This window comes from Chelonoidis abingdonii, chromosome 1 (genome assembly GCF_003597395.2).
Source record: "Chelonoidis abingdonii isolate Lonesome George chromosome 1, CheloAbing_2.0, whole genome shotgun sequence".
Lineage (NCBI taxonomy): Eukaryota > Metazoa > Chordata > Testudines > Testudinidae > Chelonoidis > Chelonoidis abingdonii.
Genome location: NC_133769.1, coordinates 174,495,401 through 174,520,647, shown reverse-complemented (window position 1 = coordinate 174,520,647; position 25,247 = coordinate 174,495,401). Strand labels below are relative to the sequence as shown.

General features: G+C 42.7%; 1 protein-coding gene across 3 annotated transcripts in view; it reads left to right on the top strand.

Moving 5' to 3' along the window:
• Window positions 1-25,247, top strand: part of PROS1 (protein S) — a 50,069-nt gene that overhangs the window by 8,868 nt on the left and 15,954 nt on the right. For all 3 annotated transcript variants that reach the window (XM_032795095.2, XM_032795099.2, XM_075072739.1), the window contains exons 3-10: window positions 1,327-1,351; window positions 1,715-1,801; window positions 4,614-4,736; window positions 6,765-6,896; window positions 8,370-8,495; window positions 15,968-16,089; window positions 19,927-20,045; window positions 22,007-22,196. In XM_032795095.2, coding sequence (XP_032650986.1) covers window positions 1,327-1,351; window positions 1,715-1,801; window positions 4,614-4,736; window positions 6,765-6,896; window positions 8,370-8,495; window positions 15,968-16,089; window positions 19,927-20,045; window positions 22,007-22,196 — 924 coding nt within the window. The remainder of the gene's footprint in view (window positions 1-1,326; window positions 1,352-1,714; window positions 1,802-4,613; window positions 4,737-6,764; window positions 6,897-8,369; window positions 8,496-15,967; window positions 16,090-19,926; window positions 20,046-22,006; window positions 22,197-25,247) is intronic.

Genomic DNA, 25,247 nt, shown 5'->3' with positions numbered 1-25,247 from the left:
AATTTGCATTATAGAATGGACCTTATTCGGTAGATATATAAAGTTAGAAAATAAATTATTTTATTTTTGGTTGTAAATAAAGTCTGTATTGTTTGCATGATCTGCCTTTGATCAAAAAGCACAAGCTATTGGGCTACTTTTAGTGTTAGGATTATAGTTTTTAATTAAAAAATACCACATAAGGGTACAGTATTATTAATCACATAGTTAAATAAAAAGCCAAAACATTTTTCCATTTCATTTTAAATATAAATACATGTTCAAAACTAGATTTTTAGTACCTGTCATTATTAAGTGCAATTTTATTTCCAGGATTAATTTTGGGTGAAAATCTTGCCATATATGGGGTGGGGGGGGATTTTCAAAGGCAGAAAGGACAGTTGTGTCCAGCTCCCATTAACTGCCCTTTATACCTTTGAAAATCTCCTTCTAGGCATCCAAATATCTGACTGCACCTGCAAATCAGGCACTTGTGTCTGCAAAAAGACAGGTCAAGATTCCTTTGAAAAAAGTCTGAATTATTTCTCTTTTAGATCTTATCTGCTGTAAGGTTTGACTCGGACTGCCACTCTGTACAAGACTTTTAGGCAGGGCTGGCTTTGGCAAGTGCGGGACCTGATTCCTGGGGGGATGGGGCTTATACTCACCGGGCGATGCTCCCAGTCTTCGGCAGCACTTTGGATTGCCGGCCGGGAGAGCGTGGCCGTGGGGCTGCCGTGCTCCGGCCGGGGTCACGGGGCTTGCCGCGCTCTGGCCGGTGCTCTGGCCAGGGGAACGGGGCCACCAAAGAATAAAAAAAATTAAAAAGGCACCTAAGGAGTGGGCCTTCTGAGGCGCAGGGCCTGATTCCTGGAAATCGGGCGAATCGGCCTAAAGCCAGCCTTGCTTTTAGGCACAAACAGTACAAAGAACAATTTTGCACCTCGTGATTTTTGGGACCTCCATAGTGTGTGCTGACTCAGCAAAGGACAGACTGGTCCTTTCTCCCTCTCTGACACAGGGAGAGAAATGCTATTTGGTGCTGAATCCTAATCTCCAACTTGGAGAGCAGAACCATAAAGGGAGAGGATCCTCACCCATTTTTTTTTCTGCCCCTCCCCTCCCTTTGGTAATCAGGAGCCCTGTGTTTCAATGTAAAAGCACGTTTTATAGAAGATTCCTAGTTGATTCCATAGATGAAAGAAAGAAGAGGTCCATCAATTATCATTTTTATTCATCTCCTTTTTCAATTACAGCACAAACACCTTTCAGTAAGTGTCTAGTTAACATTTTATAATAATTCCAATTATCTTAAAACTTACTAAACTTCTCTTATTCTTTTTACAGGAATATTTTTACCCCAAATATTTGAGTAAGTACCAATCCCCATCAACCCACAAAAAGCACACCTCCTTGCGTGCTGTACTTTATCATAGAGTTTGTATAATACTGAGGGCTTTCTTCCCACTTGCATACTATCAGTTGCAATAGCTGGGTGTTTTTCTTTTGAATTCTGATGTCCAGTAGCTCACAAGCTGTTCTGTACAGTTAGAACCTGACTGAGCCATTCAGAATGTGAGGCTGTGATTAGGTGTCCTTAATGTGTCAACTGGTTTTCTAGCTTAAACTGTGAGAATAAGCTCTTTGAAGGTGCAGTGCTTAATTTCTGTTGTGATGATTTCAGTCTAAATGGATGTTTGGCCCATAAGCAGATTGTGTTGGTTTGTATTTACAGGCTGCCTCAGCTCCCATCGAGCAGGGATTTTCCACATTACTTATGCTGTTTCAGATTCCGCAACTGACCTGAGAAACTGTGTGAAAGGTAAGAATTTATGATATAAATTTCACAAACAGTACTGAGACAGAGTTATGGTGTATCTAATACTGATTTGGGTTTAAACATACACCCCTGTCCCCCGAGCAGTCCGGTTATCTAGAAAATAAAATTACATTCAAAATAGTAGAGCAGGGGTTGGCAATCTTTCAGAAGCGGTGTGCCAAGTCTTCATTTATTCACTCCAATTTAAGGTTTCGCGTGCCAGTAATACATTTTAATGTTTTTAGAAGGTCTTTTTGTAGAAGTCTATAATATATAAGTAAACTATTGTTGTATGTAAAGCAAATAAGGTTTTTAAAATGTTTAAGAAGCTTAATTTAAAATTAAATTAAAATGCAGAGCCCTCCGGATCAGTGACCAGGACCCAGACAGTGTGAGTGCCACTGAAAATCAGCTCGTGTGCTGCCTTCGGCACATGTGCCACAGGTTGCCTACCCCTGTAGTAGAGTTTACTCTCACTCTTGAGTCTATGATTCTATGAATATTCTGGGGGAATTCTGTGACAAATAATTAAAAATTCTGCACACAGTATTTTAAAATTCTGCATATTTTATTTGTCAAAATAATACAATATAATCATGACCGTTTCAATTATTTTGGTAATTTATTTCAAAATATCTGTCAGGAAGTATGTCTGTAATAATACAGACCCAAAAAAAGATTCTGGTAAATTTTTTTTGACAAATAGATTCCTTACTAGGCATATTAAAATAAAACTTGGAGTTCATCAATTCACCATATTCTTTCTTTCCTCATGCTCCCCCCTCCCACCGCCCAATTCATCTCCTTCCTTCCATTCACCCATACTCACCCCTGCCAATCCAACCTATCCTCCCCGGGCTCAGAACCCCCATAAATTCCCAGTGATCTCTTCCTTCTATCCAATCTCCTCTTGCTCAGGAACACCCTTCCCTCTTAATTCCCCTCCATCCACACACTTCCTGCCCATCAAGCTCACTTGTGGTTGGACCTAAGGAAACAGAAGGAGAGAGGCAGAAAGGAAAGTCTTTGGCTGCAGAAAGAATGTGTAGAAAGTCCCATAGCTTGCTTTTGTGGAGTTAATCTGTGTTAGCCACTCATCGGCCATATTCCCTTCCCTGTGCCTGCACCCTCTTCTGCCTGAGCTGGAGTCACCTATTTGTAGCAGGTAATACTGCACCCTGCAATGCAGCAGCCTTTCTATAGGTGCTATACACTTTCTGTGGTGTGACATAATCAGTGGGGCTCACCTACAGCAGCCACTCAATGACCAGCTGCCCCTGGATGTAATTGACAAATATGCAAACAAAAGATTGTTACTTTCTGTTTTTCAGTTCTTATGAGCAGGTTAAAGTCCATGGGGGTACTGCAGGTTTGGGTCTATATAATATGATAGTAGCCATCCAATTCGCTGTTCTGAATCATCTGATATAACCAATCCCTTTTTTCCTTCCCTTTCTGTTATTACTAGGGTGACCAGATATCTCGATTTTTGGGTCTTTTTCTTATATAGGCTCCTATTACCCCCTCCCCTTCTGATTTTTCACATTTGCTGTCTGGTCACCCTAATCAGTACTAGTGTTTTAAAACACCACATTTTAAAATGCAGGCCTCAAAAAGCTACAGGCCCACTCTTCACAAATATATAATCCCAAAGTAGGAGCAAGACATTTGTAAGTATGAGAGACCTTGAAAAAAGCTAATCTGTAAAGCTATCAGCAAACTGAAGCAAGAATAAACTCATTAAGCACCCCAGCATATTGATGTAAGGCAAAGAAAGGGGGAAAATACTCAAACTATAAATTTACCTACCAACTTAGGGGAGTACAGGATAAAACGATAGGCTCTGCGTTCTCCCTGTGGTAGACATGTTGCACCTCGCTTTACATTGCCACGCAGGGATGCACAGAAGGTTCTCGATTCCTCTCCATGCTCCAATTTTTTATTTTTGTAAGTGAATTTAAAGTTAGTGAAAGCTGCCAGTTGGATAGCACTGGGAAGTGAAGTTTCCAGTTTGTCAGTGGAACATATACAGCACAGGCAGCAGGGGTGTGAGCTTCCACACAAATGTATCATCTCTAGCATGACAAAGGAATTGGTCTCTGTACCTTTCAGACCTCGGCCTCTGCTGAGACAACTGGGATGATGATTGATGATGCAGACAGCTATTGACTAAGAACTGAACTGAGACCTCTAGGTTAATTTACCTATGCCACTGAAGAGCCATCGTTTGGTAGTAGCTTGCTGCTATTAGCAACCTGGGCCTGTCTGCACCCAGTAGTAACAAGCACTGTATACCAATTCCCATGAGCCATTCATTTCATAATGGTCTTCTCTTGGTGAGGGGAAAATGTTGCTGATCCATAACTGGTAATAGCAGCAAAGAGTCCTGTGGCACCTTATAGACTAACAGACGTATTGGAGCATGAGCTTTTGTCGGATGCCGACGGAGTGGGTATTCACCCACGAAAGCTCATGCTCCAAAATGTCTGTTAGTCTATAAGGTGCCACAGGACTCTTTGCTGCTTTTACAGATCCAGACTAACATGGCTACCCCTCTGATACATAACTGGTAATGTTGTCTTTGGACTAGCTGCCAAAGGGGACAAAGTGCGTTGTAACTTTTGAGGTAACTTACCTCTGGGAAGAATTAATAGAAGGACATGTGCTATGTAGATGCATTTTCTTGTGTGGCAAGCTTTTTCCTTCTTGTGAAGGGTGACTATCAGAGGAAAGGAGATAGAAAACAAGATTATGGAAAAGCGGAGTGTAAAAATCAACTTTTTCCCCCCCGATCTTTTCCCCTCTGCACACACAGAAATTTCAAACCAATGTAGCCCTCTGCCATGCAATGAAGATGGATATATGGAATGCATCGATGGGCAGGCCAGATACACTTGTGTCTGTAAACCAGGCTGGCAAGGAGAGAGATGTGAAGAAGGTATAGTTCATATTGTGACTGTGGTGGTAGTAACTGTTACTATGGCTGAAATTAGAGCATTATTAACAATACCATATCTTTAAATAGATAAATGAGGCAGCAAATAGCCTCTCTTAGATTAAGATTTCTTGGGCTCCCTCCCTCCCCTTCTGTGACATACCAGGGCACAATCCAGACCAATGAATTCCTATGTCACCCCAGGTCTGTAACCCGGGCACGGGGGTGTCCTTCACAATGCCTTGCTGCTGTAGCCTCTAATCTGGACTGCTCACAAACTGTCCCCAGCTATGTCTGTATGTGCTGCAACCAGCCAGCTACAAATTGGCTCTTATCAGTCTTAAAGATTACCACAGGGTGATCCCAACCCACCCTCAGTCCCAGATTTCCCCTCAGAAACATATGACCTGTACTGCCCAGCCCTTTCCTGGACAGTACAGATACATTGAGATACATTCCTTTAAGACAATGTTTCCCAAACTTGGGACATTGCTTGTGTAGGGAAAGCCCCTAGTGGGCCGGGCCAGTTTTTTTACCTGCCGAACCCTCTAAGCTTAATTACTAGCTTAGATCTGATATCGCTGCCACCAGCCAAAATTTCCAGTGTTTGGCTCACTTTGGTCTCCCCAAAACCTTCCCTGGGGAACCCCCAAGACTCAGATGCCCTGAGTCTACAACAAAGGGAAATANTTTGGAGTGAATGAGATTTCTTAGGAGAGCAAGAAAGATGGTATCCCACAATGACAGAAGCTTTCTCCCCCTCTGAAGGGAAGAGAAAGACATGGAAGATGATGGCAGAGATGTAGAAGGATATTGCATTTCCCCAGGGGCCAGTCTTACAAACTCCATATTGCACTTCAGTGTGCTCATTGTGACACTTGAAAATGCAGGGTTGCCTTTGAATCACTGTCTGAACAATTTCAGAGGCACCAACAGCAGAAGTTGTTGCATTTGTAATTTTTAGTGTCTCAGATGTGGAGCATAAATATTAAGACATGCCCTTGTGCCATGAATCAAAGGTGACCTGGAATTAATGCTCTCCTGGAAGATTTTTGAAAAGTTTGAATGTGTCCTTAGCAGCTAACATCTTAAATAGTTACTTATAAGCTCAAAATAAGGAGTTTTGATAGAACCATGTTCAAAAGTCAATGTGGTTTAGTGACTGGAGAGCTGAACCTGGAATCGGGGCACCTGCGTTCTGTTCCTAATTCTGCCACCCACATGCTGTGTGCCTTTCACAAGTCACTTCACCTCTCTGTGCCTCCATTTTCCCCTCAAGTCATTCCTCTGTCTTGTATATTTAGCCTGAAGACAGACCGGAGAACAGAGAGAGCAGACAAAAGGGACACACACCCAAACATTCCCTCCCTGAGCTTTTAAAAAATCCGGTTTCCTGATTGGCCCTCTGGTCAGGTGTTTGGTTCCCTTTGTTAACCCTTTACAGGTGAAAGAAACATTAACCCTTAGCTATCTGTTTATGACACCTGCTGCGTCCACAAGTTCGGCCACTGGATTAGATAAAACAATAAAACAAGTTTATTAACTACAAAGAGAGAGAGAGATCTTAAGTGAGTACAAGTAATGAAAGATAAAAGTCAGACATGTTTACAAGAAAAATAAAGACTAACGTAACAAACTATATTAGATTCAAAGCAAAGTTCTCTCACCTGTGTCAAAGGAAACTCCAAGCTGTTTCTTTGCTAAGATGTAGATTTTTGTCCCTGCCCTCTCTCCTGTGAAAGAATGGCCACTTTGCTGGTAATTGTCCATCAGCCTTGTGTACACCTGGCTAAGGCATCATCTTGCCTTTTGTCTCCAAGGGACTGATTTGACCACTCCCCAAATTTATCTGGAAAATATATTTTTAGTCATGATTTCAGTTTATAAGTTCACATATAACACTATTGCCATGACATTACTCATCAGCAAATTATGAGTTTTTAAATGATACTTCACAAGACGTGACTTGTACAGAAGTTACTACAATAGCGTATGGGTGTGAACATGGATATATTCTGTTACACCTTCTAGATATAAATGAATGTGAAGACCCAGCGAATAAAAATGGAGGTTGTAGCCACAGCTGTACTAATTTTCCTGGAAGCTACCGCTGTTCCTGTGACAGTGGATACTATATGCTTCCAAATAAACAGGACTGCAAAGGTAAGAAAGGACATTTAAAACATCATAGTATGAAAAGAAATTATGTTTGGATACTACCAATTAGAGAATTTAGGCTGAACTATAGCTACTGTCCCTTTAAATTTTCCCCTCCTATTTCAAGCCAAATTCTGCTATCTGATGCATATTTGATTCCCATTGATATGCCCAACTTAGTTCACTGTTAGGGTTGTGTAAGCCTTTTTACATGAACCAGGCTAGTTAATTAATAAAACCTCAGCTTGGGTCACAAACCCCAGACTTAAACCAGTTTTATAGCCCAAGTCAAGTTTCTAGAATGCAAAGGGCAGTTAACATTCTTATTCTGAAACACAGTCTGTGAAAATCTGTGGCTTTGATTGGATTTCACTCTGAGTTTTGGATTCCTTCACTTGAAAGGAAAATATAATTGAATTCTGAGGATGCGCTTTATTAGGATGACCAGATGTCCAGTTTTTACAGGGACAGTCCTGATATTTAGGGCTTTGTCTTATATAGGTGCCTATTACCTCCCACTTCTGTCCTGATTTTTCATACTGGCTATCTGGTCATCCTACTCTTTATATAGGGAAAGGCTTGTCCTGCATTGCATCACTATAATTACTTGCAGGGTGTAGCCCAAAGGCCTTTTCATTGACTATAGATTTAAGTCTTTATTTTGGAATAAAATTCCAGGTAAAGGGCATGTGTTAATATAGTTAGCAGAAAAATGTGATGACATTTTGGCAAGAAAATAGCTTACTTCATCCTAGTATTGCATTTCTTTACTATTCAAAATTTTTCTGTTGAACTGCACTAACTGATATGGATACCATCGTCAGGGGATAAAGGGACAGACCTTCAGGCTGGCTTTCACTGGACTTCTGTTTAGTGCATGTACTTTTGTGGATACAAATAATCAATGACACCGTGACTCCTATATAATCCCATTGCAGTACTGCAGTCTGACAAATGCAGGCTCACAAGTTGGTTGAACGGAGCCTGTTCATATACTTTTCATCCTTTAGAGCTAGATTGTGCACCCCCCTGGCCCATGCTGGTGAGCCCTTGTTCACACAAGTAGTCCCTCTGATGCTAGAGAAGTTACCTGCCTTTAATGAGGGCTCACCAATATGAGTAACAGCTGCACAATCTAGCTCTCAATCAGGAATGATGATGAACAGAGCATTACAGTAAACACATTTGTGCTACTTTTTCCCCTTTCAACCTCTGACACATTGTCCCTTTTCCGTGGATCCATAGTACAGCCTACAGAGTATCAAGGTACACAGAAGGAGACCTCACTTGGGGGCAAGGTAAAATTTCCTGCAGAATCCTCTGGAAGTCTCCCTTACAAAGGAGACTATACCAAACCTAGCAAGATCTGCCAGAATTGTGAGCCTTTTTTTGTTGTTTTTGTTTTGCCCTTACAATCTTGAGGCAGGGTAAAATGTCATGAGAAAAACTTTATTCTCAGTAACACTTCTGAATTTATAGACCGGGATGAATGTACGATACATCCAAATATCTGTGGGACAGCACAGTGCAAGAACAGCCCTGGCAAATATAAATGTGAATGTGCAGAAGGCTACACATATAATTCAACTTCAAAGAATTGTGAAGGTAAAAGGTTTTTTTGTTTTTTTTTAAATAACTGCTGTGACAATTTGGGAAATCTGGCATATGAAGCTTACAAATTCTAGTTGATTTTATGAAATTGTTGCATCATTAAATGCCTCTATGAACATGGAATCAGCCATCTGCTGCCATCTCTCCCCGTTCAAGAACAATAGAGAGTTAACTTAAACCATTCAATAGGAGCAGGGTAGAACAATGGGCTGGCTAAAGTTTAGACAATCCAGTTATCTTATGTGCTTTGCAGAGAGTGGGGTTTGGAGCAGTGGAAGGGAACAAAGACACAGGATGTGTCAGAGTGGGGCTTTACAAACACAAAGGGTACACCCATCTCAGAGCCCAGGTCAAACTGACTCAGGCTTGTACTTCGGGGCTGAAAATAGCAGTGTAGACTGGAGAGTCAGCACGAGCCCAAATAATCTACACTGCTCTCTTAGCCCTGCAAGCCTGAGTCAGTTGACCCGGGCTCTGAGACTCTCTGTTGCAGGGTGGTTTTTTGTTTTTTTGTTTTTTTCTGCTGTGTAGATGTACCCAAAGGCTGAGCAGGGACTCAAAAGGGAAGCTTTTTGATTACCAGATCAACTGGAGGTGAAGGATACTGACTGCAGGGGTCAGGGAAAGATCCAGTAACTGGGAGAAGCCCTAAGCTGGGGGGAGTGAGATTCAATACAGGGGACTTGGAGCCCTGGCAAGATACCAGCTGAAATCCCAAAGAATGCTCTAGGGTGGTGAGGAATGGCATAGAGGTGTTCATTGTTTTGCCTAGATCTGTATATCTCTTGTGCTGTCTAAAGTAAAGAGTGAGCAATTTAGAAATCCCTCTGCAAAGACTGTTATTTGTTTGTGTTTCTGAAAGAGTGAACTGTAAACCAGTGGGTGAGTACTCACAAGACAAGCTCTAGGGAAGGGCTTTGCTTATGCTACTGAAGTGTGTTGGGGGTCAGCACGTGTGCTAAGGGCCGCATGCAGCTGGACTGTGGGGTCCATCCTCCATGCAGGGGTATATGAGACAGAGTTTGTGCCCAAGAAGTGTGCCAGAGAGTCTGCAGCCAGAGATTGTAGCTGGAGCCTACCCTGTGATCATGGGGGGCTTCAAGGCACACAGGCCCAGCAAGTGGGTGTAACACAGCAGCCTGGTGAGGGTCCAGCAGGGGTATCTCAACCAGGGCTGTTACAATTGCTGCAACATATAAAACAACTTTCTACACACTTCTATGGGTATATTAATCACCTCATTTTGTGTCACTATCATTCAAATGTTGGGTGCTCATTGATATTGAGTTAATCTGGCTACTCTTCATAAAGGGTGCAAATGTAATACTGGAGAGATTCACTCTCAAAAAATTGGGACCTGAGACCTCCATTTAAAATGGTCCATTCCTCTCCCCCACCCCCATTACACCTCCTCCATGCAATCTAATACACCTCTACCTCGATATAACGCTGTCCTTGGGAGCCAAAAAATCTTACCGCATTATAGGTGAAACCGTGTTATATTGAACTTGGTTTGACCCACCGGAGTGCGCAGCCTCCCCCTGGCCCCGAGCACTGCTTTACTGCGTTATATCCAAATTCGTGTTATATCGGGTGGCGTTATATCGAGGTAGCAGTGTATATGAGTTGTCAGAAGAAGACTGTCCTTTCAGAAATTTTCTAGAGAGAGAAGAACATTTCTTTATGAAATCAGCATGTGGAAGAAAGTGTCCCTCCAGAGAAAGTTACCATAACTATTCATGCTGAAGGTGAATATATATTTAGCTAGTGGTAGAGCTCTGAAAAGGCACTGTACAAATATTCAAATGTCTAATTTGCCTCTAAAAAATATTTGAGTATTTGCAGATTTGATTCTGGATCATTTTAATTTATCCCACCAGCTTTAATGTTTGCTATACAGTGGAAATAATGAAATTCCAGCCGGTGGGGAAAAAAAATAAAAGAACTTTTAGGATTTTCTCTTAGGAGGAAATTTGCCATGTTTGCAGTTTAACACAAGCTCTTTATAGCACAGGGAGTGCTGTAAACACAAACGGTGACCTGCAGATACTGCCTTTTTATTATCACACCAAAAATAAATAAATAAAGACAGACTTACAAATAGTTCTTTGCTAGCAGTGACTTCTGTTCTCCCTTGCCCGATTACTGTGGAATTAAAGAGAGGATACTAACAGATTTGTAACTGTGTATACTAGGATAAAAAAAGACACTATGGTTTCAAGGAACGATCTGAAATAGTTTCTCCCTCCCCTCTTAGTACATTTAGGTTGTGTGGGGTTCTCCTTAAGTGTAAATTTTAGTTTTAAAATTGGGATCCTGAACAGCTGTGAGACTAAGGATATTAACAAAAGCAGGGTTGTGCAGATGGACAGCAACTTAGCCTGTCTGAAGGTTGGCAACATGTATGTTTCCATTGTCATGCTGAAGGGCCAGATTCACTCCTGTGGATCAGTGAAGTCTAAGTTACACAAACAAGCATATCTACACACAGAGACTACAGTGGTAGCTGCTGCAAAGGGAGGAGGTAGGATTCTCCTCTCTTGCCCCTGGAGGAGGCAGTATCAGCATCTCCCTCTTCTGGGGGTTCTGTGGATGGAAAGCAGCTGTCGAATCCAGTCAGGGTTCATAAACATCTCTCCAGTAGAAACTGCCTAGAATAGGTACTGACTTTGCTCATTCCCGTCCGACCACTTGTGTGGCTGTACCAGCCCACTACAGACACCATGGCAAAGCAGGTCTTCCTGGAGACTAGCACATGCTGCACTGTCATAAGTAGATAGGTAAGGTAAGGGTTAAGTTTCTTTTACCTGGAAAGGGTAACCAAACACCTGACCAGAGGACCAATCAGAGAATTGGATTGTTTAAAAGTCAGGGGCGGGAATTTGTATACTCGGGGTCTTTGTTGTTTTCTCGGCTATGAGTAAACACAGTTTCCCTCTATCTCCCTCTTATCTCAAAGTTTCTACTAAAAGTCTGTAAGTACAAAGGAAAGCAAAGTAATTCGGCTCATTGAAGAGCTTTGTGTTGTATGTACAGATGTGGATTTGCTGGTGTCTTTTTGCTTCCTCGGCGGTGAGGACAAGCTTTCTCCTAACGCCATCTTATCTCAAAGTCTTCCCTAAACATCTGGAGTACAAAGGAAGGCAAAGTAATTCGCATATGATGACTATTGTCTTGAATTACATGTAGTGTTGGATCTTGTTGACGGTTTAATGGCTATTTTTAAATCATGACTGTTATTCTTTTTCGTTATAAGCAAAGCCTGTAGTGAGTTTCTTAAACCAAAGATTGGTTTGTACTCTTTCTTGTTGATATTAAATTCTTTGAAACTGGTGGAGTTTCTTTTCCGTAGTGAGGCAAGGAAGGAAAAGCGGCTGTGGGCTTATTTCCTATTGTTCCCAGGAAAGAGCTAGGCGACGGGGAAAGAGAAAAAGATATCATCCTGTTCTCTTGTGGTTGAATTTTTCTCTAGTTACTGCACGACGAATCAGTGAGGGGGAGGGATCTTCCTTGATGTGCCTAAGCTATGATTAGCTGATGAATGCATAGCCTACGAAGGACGCTAGATTGACCTACTCGTTGCATATCAAAGAGTGAAAGTCTATCCGCACGGCTAGCCAGGAGAGGGGGAAGACTGGAGGAAGAGAAGAGAGGAGACAGGCAGGTCTGGGGTCTTGGGGTCCCCAAAGGAAGGGTTGGGGACACCAGAGAGAGGAAAGGGTCAGGCCTATAATTCCTGACCTTGGTGGCAGCCGAGAATATCCAAGCTGGTAGTTGAGCTTGGGGAGTTATCAGGTAAGCCCCCAGATTTGGACGCTTAAGTCCAGTTGGGAAGGCTATTACCACACCCGTATAAACCAGTCCAACAATCACATACATGTCAATACACACAAAGCTTCCATCATAGCCGAATTACTTTGCCTTCCTTTGTACTCACAGATGTTTAGGAGAAACTTTGAGATAAGATGGAGTTAGGAGAAAGCTTGTCCCTCACCGCCGAGGAAGCAAAAAGACACAGCAATCCACATCTGTACATACAACACAAAGCTCTTCATAGCCGAATTACTTTGCTTTCCTTTGTACTTACAGACTTTTAGTAGAAACTTTGAGTTAAGAGGGAGATAGAGGGAAACTGTGTTTACTCATAGCCGAGAAAACAACAAAGACCCCGAGTATACAAATTCCCGCCCCTGACTTTTAAACAATCCAGTTCTCTGATTGGTCCTCTGGTCAGGTGTTTGGTTACCCTTTCCAGGTAAAAGAAACTTAACCCTTAGCTTACCTATCTACTTATGACATGCACCCTCTTGCCCTCCAAGCAGACATACCAGTTCTGAGGCCACAGTTTGCATTGTCAGAATCCTGGAGGTGAATCAAACCTGGGGTTTAAACACAATAGAAGTTGTTTTAAAGAATGATGTAAGCCCAGTACAGTTTAACTTGCATATTGATCGTGTCTTCAGCTCCACACATCTTTATCCTTCCTGAACAGACTGTTTCTCCTAAACAGGCCCTTGGGCAGCTAAACAAACAGCAAAAGACAGTAAGATTGGGCATTTTAATAGGTATAGTGCCTTTCCTCCAAGCATCTCAAAACCCTTCAGAAGTATTAGTTGTCTAGTCCTCTCAACACACCAAGGAAGTATCTGCCACGTAAATTATGGGGAACCTCTGGGACAGAGAGGTTAAATGACATGTGCCAAGTCACTAAGTGAGTTAGTGTCAAGTACTAGAATCGAAGCCAGGAATCCTGGGAACTAGTTTCTGGTTTTGCCCAATACATTATGCTCATCACTTTATAAAGTAGAGCTTAAAGAGGAGCTCTTGAATTTAATTTTTAAAAACCTAGCATGCTACAAAACCAAATCATGTTTTAAAAATATATTTACTAGCATGTTATCATTTATTTACATTAAAAGGGCAGTGCTTTTCAGAACCAGCACTGCAAAATTTCTTTATACGTTGCCCTTAGCTCATGCCTACAAAGCCTCTCACCTCACGAGAGATTTTGCTTGTTTTCATATTAGAAATGTAACAATTACATTTGCCTTTCACACAACCTCTCTTTCACACAACCTCTCTTTTCTACATTATTTATTACACATAGCCAACAACATGAGAAAGGTAGTGGGTTTACCTCCTTAACAGCCAAGTGGTTTTTGCTTTTAATCTCCCTAAGTTGGTCTCCATAGACTCCACTTGAACTGTCCGCGCTTTGCAGCTTAGGAAGATTATTACATGTTAATCAGAGGAGGTACCTCTCCCTCAGATGTGACTGTACAGAACTGATTTTGGCCTGATGTGAACAGACTCTGGGTATGTTTACACTTACCATTTAAAGCACAAAAAGTCCCTTTTTTTCGCTAAAACTGCAGGAGCGTCTACACTTGTTAATGACTTTTTGCGGTGAAACTCAGAAGCTTCACTGCAAAAAGAAAACCACCTTCATGAGAGGCATACAGCTCTTACTGCTGTTCTTTTTGTGCTACTGTGAAAGTGAAGACATGTTCTACCAGTGTAAACACCTTTTGGCCTCCAAAGGCTATCCCACAGTTCCAAAAGCGACCACTCCGGTCAGCATCTCCACTGCTCCGATGCACAGACGTGCACCCCCTCCCCCTGTGTAAACCCCGGGAAGTTTGAAGCTTCCTTTCCCTTTGTTTGTAGATGTGGCAGGAAAGGAGACAGACTGCCAGACAGCAGGAAGTTTTTTTAAAAAAGCCATGGGAGAAACAAGGAAGTAATGGGGCTCCTGAGACATGAAGCAGGGCAGCACGGGGCACTGAGCAGGGACCCAGAATGCCTTCTGCTCCCCTCCCCCGCACAAGACCTATAGAGAGAGCTGCTCTGTGGGATAGCTGCTCTACAGCACTGCTCTCATCAGCGATGGAAGTGCTGGTAGTGTACAGACTCTCTGATGCCTGAGGAATTGAGTGAGTACACAAACCAGCGCTTTACTCTCACTGGTTCCCTATCACTGATGAAACTTACAGCTCAAAAACTCTGTAAGTGTAGATATACCCTCTGTCTCTGCTCCACACAATTGCCATGTATACTGTTAGGACGGTAGTAACTCTTGCAGCTTGTGAGCCCTTGGGTGGCAGAAGAGGAGAGTGGCCCAGAACAGGTAGTACTGATAGACAGGTGGCAGAAGTTCATTTATGTCAACTCCGCTCTTCTGCATTGCTCTGTAATTCTCAGCTATGCAGTTCAACTTTGTAGCATCTCACATATCAGTTCAGCCTTGCCCTGCCTCACTGCACAGTTTCCATATCAGACTTGTTAGGGTTGTTCATCCAGAAGGCAATATAAATTTCAGCCTGGAGAGGACCCTTTAATATTTTAATACATCATCATCATCACCACCACCACAGACAGGATTCACATTCCAATACAGAACAGTCTTGCCCATTTGTCATGATATATTTCCCCAATCTGAACCTTAGAGTCCAAAAAATGGGGTACCAGCATGAATTCCTCTAAGCTTAATTACCAGCTTAGATCTATAAGCTGCCACCACCCAAAAATATAGTGTTTTGGGGCACTCTGGTCCCCCCAGAAACCTTCCCTGGGGACCCCAAGACCCAAATTCCTTGAGTCTCACAACAAAGGGGAATAAACCATTTCCCTTCCTCCTCCTTTCTCCCTCCCAGATCTTTCCTGCCCTGGGTACACTAGGAGCTTCACCGTGATTCAAAATTCCTTTGAATCACCCACGAGGAATCATGTTGTTTTCTCCCCCCGCCCCAAGCTTTTCTCCCTGGTTATCTTGGAGGAGAGACAGATTCAAGCTTCCATGAATCTTAAACACAGAAGGAAATTCACCTTTTCTCCCCCACTTCCGTCTTTCCTCTCCACCACTCCCTGATGGGAGTTAGACTCGTTCCTTTGAGCCTTAACAAGGGGAAAAAATTAATCAGGTCTTAAAGAGAAAAACGTTTTAATGAAGAAAGAGTGACGAAGAAGTCACTGTAAATTTCAAGACTGGAATAATTATAGGGATTCTTTCATCTTATAGACACTAGAAGTCCCCCCAGCACAAATACCAACTTCAAAATTCCCGTCCAGCAAAATACACATTTGCAATACAGGAAAACATCAAAAGACTATAAGCGCTTTTCTAAAATACTCACTTTTCTGAATATATAAGAGACTTAGGCAGAGAGATTGCAAGAAACTTGTGCACGTCTGGTCCCTTTCAGGACCAGACGAGAACAACGCAAAACCCAAACAACACAAACAAAGGCTTCCCTCCACCGAGATTTGAAAGTATCTTGTCTCCTGATTGGTCCTCTGGTCAGGTGTTGCAGGTCACTGTTTGTTAACCCTTTACAGGTGAAAGAGACATTAACCCTTAGCCATCTGTTTATGACACCATTATTGCATTAACTTAATGTACTTATCTTTAGAACATTACATGATTGTTCAGTCTAAGTCTCATGCAATGTGCTTCCGTTTCACTGCAGATGTGGATGAATGTGCTGAAAACACTTGTGCTCAAGAGTGTGTCAATTCGCCAGGAAGTTATGCCTGCTATTGTGATGGCAAGAAAGGGTTCAAACTTTCTAAGGACAGGAAGCACTGTGAGGTAAAACTGCATAATGTGGGCTTGCTGGAGAAATTGCAGAGTTGGGTGTTTCTCCATGACAGGATGAGGTAGATTAGGAAAAGTACCAAAGCCAGTTTCAAAATTGCTGGGAAAATGCTGCAGGCTTTGAGTTGGGGCATGTTTCACAAAGCAAATTCAGCAGTATAATTTACAGAGATTTGGATATCATTCAGTCCAGGTTCAGTTCCAAGAAAAGCATCAAGAGAAACCTGCCTCAGCTAGCCCTTTTCTACCCCGTCCCCCAAAATAAGCCCCACGCCCTCCCCTCTAGAAGGTGGGTCCTCCTTGGCTTGGATGTTGACATGGAGGCCTCAGCATCATTCTGAAAGCATGTTCACTTATTTCCCAGATTTTTCTTGCCATGAGAACCTCTTCCCACCTAGTCTCTCAGAATGACTCCTGGAAAAGCTGTTTGAGTTGATTGTTTTGCACAGTTTCAGTTGTCATGACTTTTTTTTTTAAAGGGCCAAGCAGCGAGTGAATGGTTTCACCAAGTGCTAAAAAACACATTTTCCATCCAAAAGAACTACTTTTAGAACCAAAGAATTTTCAAATTTATTCTTCTTAATGGAAGAAACAGTGGGACTTCAGAGCATTTCAATGAAAGCATTTCCTTGTGAAGGCTTTTCTTTATACTACTTTGGCAGGAGCGGGCAGGTTGAGACCTGTAAGTGTGTTCAAACACCTTCCACCAAAAACAAATCTTTGCCACAGTAGGATGTAGTGGGGCTTAAATATTTCAAAGATCAAAGCCCGCTATTGTGCTAGAACATATATTTACTAGAACTTGGTATTTTAGTTGCAAAGATTTAATACTTAGACAACACAGGGAGTAATTCCATTCCCTACTGATAATGAAGTGGGAGGGCAGCTCCCTATGTCCCCCATTAAACATTACTCCTAACGCTGTTGTAAGAGAGAGAGGTTTAGTAACCCTTAGGATCAGTGGCATAGCCAGGTTTTCAGTGTAGGGGGAGCAAACATAAAAAAGGCGCCCTCCCTTGGCTCCTCCTCTGGCCACGCTCCCCATGGACCTCCACTGTCCACGCCCCCCAACTGTCCTCCCCCCCGCTCACCTTCCGTCCTGCGCCGCTGCCTGTCCCTGGCCTGCTCCCGGCACTCGGTGCGCTTCACGTGGGGCTCGCCAGCCTGTTGCTGCCTCCCCACGGCTCCTCTGGCTGTGCTATTGGCAGCGCTGGCTGGCAGGCACCGCTTCCGTGCCTGCCGCCCTGAGGGGTAGCAGCTGCTTCCCCTGAACCCCGCTAGGTATGCTATTGCTTAAGATTATGGGTATGTCTACACTTGCAGAGTTTTGGCACTGTAAATTTCACTAGTGATAGGGAACCAGTCAAAGTAACTGGTGTGTGTACTCACTTAATTCCTCAGCCATCAGAGAGTGTTTACATTAGCAGCACTTTCATCTCCAATGAGAGCAGCACTGTAGGGCAGCTATCCCACAGTGCAACTCTCTCCAGTTTGACGATGTGTTTTGTGTGTGTGTGTGTGTGTGGGCAGGGGGGTGATGGGGATTCCTAGGTCCCTGCACAGCCTCCTCTCCCCAAACACTGATAAGCTGCAATAGCTCAGCATTGCTCCAAGCAGGAGATTGTTTGGAGCAGGCATTGTCACCTGACCAGATAAGTGAGCACTTGCCAAGAAAACAGAAGGGAGATTTTCAAAGTTCCCAGGGCTTTACATGGGGAAGGGTGGATGTCTGTTTAGCTGACAACAGAGCAGCAGAGCTGCTGGCTAGAATGGCCACCTAGGCACTGTGGGATAGCCTCTGGAGGCTAAAAGCTGTGTAAACAGGAATAATGTGTCTTCACTTGCACATCACTGCAAAAGCATCACCAGTAAGAGCTGTACACCTCTCATGGAGGTGGTTTTCTTTTTGCGGTGAAACTTCTGCGTTTCGCTGCAAAAAGTCAGTGGCAAGTGTAGACGCTCCCATGGTTTTTGCACAAAAAAGAGACTTTTCCCACTTTAAATGGCAAGTGTAGACCTGCTCTAAGGCTTAAGAGGCTGACTCAGTATGTGGAAACCAGTTGCAGATCCTTTCATTGGAATAAAATCTGTATTATCATGGCAAATCCCAAAGGGATGTATCCTCTTTGCAGATCAAGTACTCCACCCGGTGTATAAAAAAATTCAGGTCCAATTCTTACATATAATATTGTAATTCATGAGTTGTTCAACTACAGTCAATGGAATTGCTAAACCATGAAAATTGTGTTAAATGAGAACCAAGCCCAAAGAATTTTGGGAAATGTAGCATTAGCTGTGAGTTAGACCAGTGGTTCTCAACCAGGATTATGCGTACCCCTGGGGGTATGCAGAGGTCTTCCAGGGGGTACAGCAACTCATCTAGATATTTGCCTAGTTTGACAGCTGGCTACATAAAAAGCACTACCAAAGTCAGTACAAACTAAAATTTCATACAGACAATGACTTGTTTATACCATACACTGGAATGTAAGTATAATATTTATATTCCAATTGATTTATTTTATAATTATATGGTAAAAATGAGAAAGTAAGCAATTTCTCACTAATAGTTGCTGTGACACTTTTGTATTTTGATGTCTGATATTGTAAGCAAGTAGTTCTTAAGTGAGGTGAAACTTGAAGTACGCAAGACACCTCAGACTCCTGAAAGGGGTACAGTAGTCTGGAAAGATTGAGAGCCAGTGAGTTAGACTATCCAAGTGCAATGTGTATAACAAAACACAGTAGTGTTTCACACTCAATTGCTTTTGTTCTGCTGCATCTGTGTGGAACAAATTATCTGATGTGAGATTAAATATAGGAGATTCAGTCAAAATAAATTCCAACTGTCTTTTTACATCTGACATCATTGTGGCATGACAAGAGACATAAAAACAGCAGTGCACATTGGGTAGCAGCTGAAATAGCAATTTAGTCATACAGTGTCTGACCTATTTGAACTAGAGTGACCAGATAGCAAGTGTGAAAAATTGGGACAGGATGGGAGGTAGTATAAGAGAAAGCCCTGAATATTGGAACATCTGGTCACCCTAATTTAAACTGATATATTATCCATATATACAAGGATCACTCTGTCTATCACTGCAATACACAAAGTATGCAAACTTCATACACAACAGGACTGTGAAACAATGTAGGCTAGGAAAGCTGAAAAGTTTAAATAGGCAGAATGTAATTACCCAAATTTGATTTTGGCCTGGACACTGGGATTAACCTCACAGTCTTACCTGGGATCACTAGTTGTGACTAGTGGCCAGGACCTAAAAACTTTTCATGTGTTCAGAGATGATACCACATCAAGAGACATTGTACTTCCCCTGCCACTATGCTGTATATTAGTTCAATTCTGCCTCAAAGGAAAGTGTGGTGCTTATTCAAAATCAAGACTACTTTGTGTATCACCCTAGATGTTTTAAATTTCACCCATCCAACTATCGACACAACCAAACTGCTTAAATTAAGAGACTTGAGAACCCTAATGTAAAGCGGTAGGGATGCAGGTTGAAAGGAAATGGCTGTATTCCTTGATTTGAATATTAAACACTTACAGTGTAATTACCAACTCAGATGAAAGTTGGAATCTATGAAACTATGTTACGACATTTATAACCACCAATATTTTTGACGTATGGATAATGTAGAAAAATAAAATTTTATTTGTACTTAGGTATTCAGATTATTCAAGTATGCTAGGTATCAAGTGTTTCAGGAAAATGTAACAAGCTAAAAGCCACAAAGAACTGAGGTTAATCTCTGAAATATCACTACACAAAGTTAAGACATGGTGATTTTTCCCTTCATTATTTATAGGCTATTCCAGTTTGTGTCCCTCTGAATCTTGAAAGGAATTATGAATTGCTTTACCTGGCAGAACAATTTATAGCGATCCCTGTGCTGTACTTAAGGTTTAGATTGCCAGAAGTCACCAGGTGAGCACTTGCCATTGATAACACTATGGATGGAAGTTCTGGGGATTTGTTTCCATTAATTCTCAGAGGGTGGCAAAGGGACTGTGGATTGCATGTAGGGTAACCAGACAGCAAATGTGAAAAATCGGGATGGGGGGCGGTAATAGGAGCCTATATAAGAAAAAGACCCAAAAATCCGGACTGTCCCTATAAATCGGGACATCTGGTCACCCTAATTGCATGAAGAATTCCCAGCATCATCTCACTGGATAAAGACACCTTGTATCATGGTAGGGAGGACAAATGAACTTAGGTTCCTACATGTAATAGCACTCAGTGGAGACTGGAGTTATTTGAAAGTGGATGGACAGAAGTGAGGTGCTTAGAGCCACCTTACAGCACCACTTAGTGATCATATTTTATCCTTGAGCCGCATCTTTAGTATAGTTCCTTTCAGTAACTCATCTGCTCAACTGGATCTTAAGCAACCCTTTCCATCGGATAGGGGGCAGTAGCAGCTGACTGACGCACCTACATAGTGGAGCAGGCACCCCATTGATGTGGTCTGTGGGAGAGTGCACCAGCATCTGGGCCTGAGCTCATCAGTGGGTGAAGAGCCAGATTTCTCCTACAGTGACAGCCAGTTGCTGCAGTTGAAGACAGAGATATAAGGAAGCAAAAATAAACCTTGGGAGAAAGAGAATCAAAACAATCCTGAGACTGAATATGAAAAGGTGGAAAATGGATCAGAGGGGAGAGGAAGGAATATGAACTGGATGGAGGCCCCAGCAGTTTTTGGAGTGAATGAGATTTCTTAGGAGAGCAAGAAAGATGGTATCCCACAATGACAGAAGCTTTCTCCCCCTCTGAAGGGAAGAGAAAGACATGGAAGATGATGGCAGAGATGTAGAAGGATATTGCATTTCCCCAGGGGCCAGTCTTACAAACTCCATATTGCACTTCAGTGTGCTCATTGTGACACTTGAAAATGCAGGGTTGCCTTTGAATCACTGTCTGAACAATTTCAGAGGCACCAACAGCAGAAGTTGTTGCATTTGTAATTTTTAGTGTCTCAGATGTGGAGCATAAATATTAAGACATGCCCTTGTGCCATGAATCAAAGGTGACCTGGAATTAATGCTCTCCTGGAAGATTTTTGAAAAGTTTGAATGTGTCCTTAGCAGCTAACATCTTAAATAGTTACTTATAAGCTCAAAATAAGGAGTTTTGATAGAACCATGTTCAAAAGTCAATGTGGTTTAGTGACTGGAGAGCTGAACCTGGAATCGGGGCACCTGCGTTCTGTTCCTAATTCTGCCACCCACATGCTGTGTGCCTTTCACAAGTCACTTCACCTCTCTGTGCCTCCATTTTCCCCTCAAGTCATTCCTCTGTCTTGTATATTTAGCCTGAAAGCTCTTTGGGGCAGAGAGCTTCTCTCATGTTTGCACAGCCCCCAGGGCACAACAGAGTCTATAGATTCTACCATAATAATAATTAATAATATCACCACTATTTATTATTTATATTTCCTTAGCTCCTAGGAGCCCTAGTTATGAACCAGGACCCCATTGTACTAAATACTGTACAAACACAGAACAAAAACAGCTACAATTTATGCATGATCATCCAAATGCCACCAATATACAGATCTTGTTCCCTAAACAGAATAAGGGTAAAGAGTGGAACTTTCAAAGTCAGTAACGATGAAGCACATTTATAGAAGATACTTGTGATAGATTTTTTTATGGCACTCCTTACCATAGTACTGGAACACCTCCCAAACAATTTACTTTTTCTTACAACACACCTGTAAAATAAGGGGAATTCTATAATTAATTCATTGGACCAGCTCGGATACAGAGTTGTCATTTGGAGATTAATATTTGCCTGCATAGCTAAATTATCAATGTATTGCACTGAGCTCTTCGCTGTCTCATGTATCCTCTTCTCATGATTATGGTCCCTCTCCCATGACTCAGATTTTCAGCAGAATTTGATTTCCGGACATATGATACAGAGGGTGTTATACTATATGCTGAATCCTCTGACAGCACAGCATGGTTCTTGCTTGCTCTTCGTGATGGGAAGATCGAGATTCAATTCAAGAATGAACTTGGAACAAAAGTCACCAGCGGTGGCAAAGCCATTAATGATGGTCTGTGGCATATAGTAAGTTTTTTTCCTAATACTCTGTGAATTGTTGGCACTCTCAGGTGAAGTTGGGAAAAATTGTTATAGCGACTTTAAAAAAAAAAGAAAGGTTCCAAAATGATTCCATAAAGATCCCAAATTTAAAGGCTGTTAAGAAAGGTACAGTGGTAACATTAGCAAAGTTCCGAATTTCTTTGTGATACAAAGAGCCACTTTCTGCATGATGCTTGGGGTCTATGCAGTAATACCCAGTGCATGATTGTGTGTGTAAACATGTTTATTCTGATGCAAGTGGTCCAGGGGGTTGTTATTCCAAACACACTTGTTATTTTATGCTGGCCAATGCAGCTTGATCAATCAAATCAAGGCTAACTAAAGAAAATCTTTTTTTTTTTTTAAATCCCCAATTGCTGAGCACGGTGTGCCCAGAGCTACTCTAACTCAAGTCAGTAGGAATCTTAACATGAACTTTAATGGGAACAGGGTCTGTTCAATATACCTACTATGTACAGAAAAAGAACACTAATGAGATTGCAAAGTCAGCTACTTAAAATTTAGGAAATGCAGCTTAAATGGGCAACCTTAATTCTAGCAAAAAGAACAGGAGTAGTTGTGGCACCTTAGAGACAAACAAATTTATTTCAGCATGAGCGTTCGTGAGCTACAGCTCACTTCTTCGGATGCATAGCTGTAGCTCATGAAAACTCATGCTGAAATAAATTTGTCAGTCTCTAAGGTGCCACAACTACTCCTGTTCTTTTTGCGGATACAGACTAACACGGCTGCTACTCTGAAACCTTAATTCTGGCATTTCCTTATTTTTGCATGCTTGACTTTTAGAAGCAAGCAACACAAACTGAAAAATTATGTTTTTCCAAAACCTTATCATTCAGCCATGTATAAGTTTTCCTATACAAAGCGAGAGATACTTTTGCCTTTAAAGTATTATCCCTCTGCTCAAATTCAAAATCCTGCTGCAAACCATTAGGAAAAAAAAAATTATAAAAAAAAAATTTCCCTCTCACCCCTATGGGTGGTATGTGTCTTCCTCAACCTCGGGTCCTCTACCAGAGGCCTGGGAGTTTGAGGGTTCTGCGCAGTATCTTAGCTGTTCCTAGCACATAAGTGGGGCTTAACTGAACAACCATTCTGATGGACAAAGACAAGAGAACTGAATTGATGGATGCTAACTCAACAGTAGAGCCTAATGAGAGGGGATATATGAATGTGCCTGAGCGGGATATTGGCTGGACAAGACTACATCCACACTAGTGGAGAAACAGTAGGTTACCCAGACGCGCATCACCATCGTCAAAGAGGAAAGCTGCTCTCACAGTGTGAGATAGACAACTCCAAATAGTACACCCCAGACTCAAGAGAACTCTGGAAACGAACAAGAGGAATGTGCAGCCACCCTGAAGCTAGAGACTTCGCTAGACTCCCTACCATTAGCAGGAGCACAGCAAGTGATTTTGAGCGCATAAGCATCCTGGAAACTAGGCTACAGTTTCCATCTCAAGGAACCGAAAATTACACCAGGATTCGGGGAGAAGTACAGTCAGATGTATGTGAAAGATGCCTGAATAGAGCCTGTATGGACAATCACTACTACAACTACTCCAATCCATGAATGGGTATAACCGCTACGAGCCTTGTATCCTGGAGATGCTTGGCTAACCGACTCAGAGAACAACCGTATGTACCCCCTTAGGAACATGAAGGTTGGACGGTAAGAATCAGGCGTCGGCGGAGTTAGTCCTGGTGGAACTACAGAAGGGTTGGGTAGAGATTAAGATAAGATGGCTAGGCTTGAAAAAAAAAATCGGGCCTGTACTGCCATCTGAAAGCCTACGGACTGGCGTAAAAACAACGAGAGGTCTCACAGACTTGCGACTACCACGGGATTAAGGAGAGTCAATTACACTACGCGAAGCAGAGGCACAACAGTAAATGCCCTGTTCACAAAGAACCAAGCCAAGGTGTGGTTACTCCGAACTGCAGTGCAACAACACACGGAATAACAGCAAGAGCAAACCAGCAGTGAGAAACTGAACATACCCATGGTAAAGAATTATGAGGGAACAGAAGGATTACATAAACACCAAGCTGCAAAGTGCTGCGGCACTGGAACAGAAGCGCAGATCTCCCGCCAGAAGCAGAACAGTCGGACGACACTCCCACAAGCATTAGAAGACATCCAAGCGTCGAGAGGAGTCAAGACCATGAAGAGCTGGACCAGACACGTTCCACATACTGGGTAAGAAAATGACGCTAGAGCACAAGATGAACCAGCTGCTAGCAAGAGGCTCCCACCCAAACTGACGCTAACACAGGACGGCGAAAGGACGTTGCTGGATCTTGAAAGACCCCCGTGCAAGGGAACAGACGGCCATATACCTTGCCTACCGCACAACATGTGATAGATCCTATCGAGGCATCAAGCCGCCAAGCTATAGGACATGTGGGCCGCGCTCCGCATGAGCAGCGAGTCAAGAAAGGATACGCATTGGGAAAGACACTCAGCGGGAGGCTCATTTAACACAGGTTGCTCATGAATAGAGCGACGCCGTATGGCTGCACAGGGTCTAGACGGTGATCCAATCTGGCACAAACCTGGTCATTTGACTCCAGGACGCCCTAGCGGAATGACTCAATGCTCGACACGGGTGGAGGGTCTAGCTGATGTTGGCGCAGCCAATGAACACTATACCAAAGTCCACCAGGGACACTAAGACGATCTTACAAAGAACTCAATGCGGGCTGTGGGGAGACACTGGAAGTCATGAGGTTTCTAAGCTCAGCATGCCAGTGGTATCCCAATGTGATGGGATATACCACAGCGACTGACGACTGCTCGTCCCCGTGCTGTTCTGGCATAGGGTCTGCGCTCACCCTAGCGGCGATAAGTACAGACTGATGTACGCGGCGCTAGGCAAGCGGATTCAGCGCTGTGGGAAGTGTACCAGGTGCAGCCTGTACTACCCATCGATGACATCAGCTGTATGTAGGAACATGAACGGATCTGACTCCGTATCGCAGCCTGGACGGCAGGGGCATGACAGTGAGGAT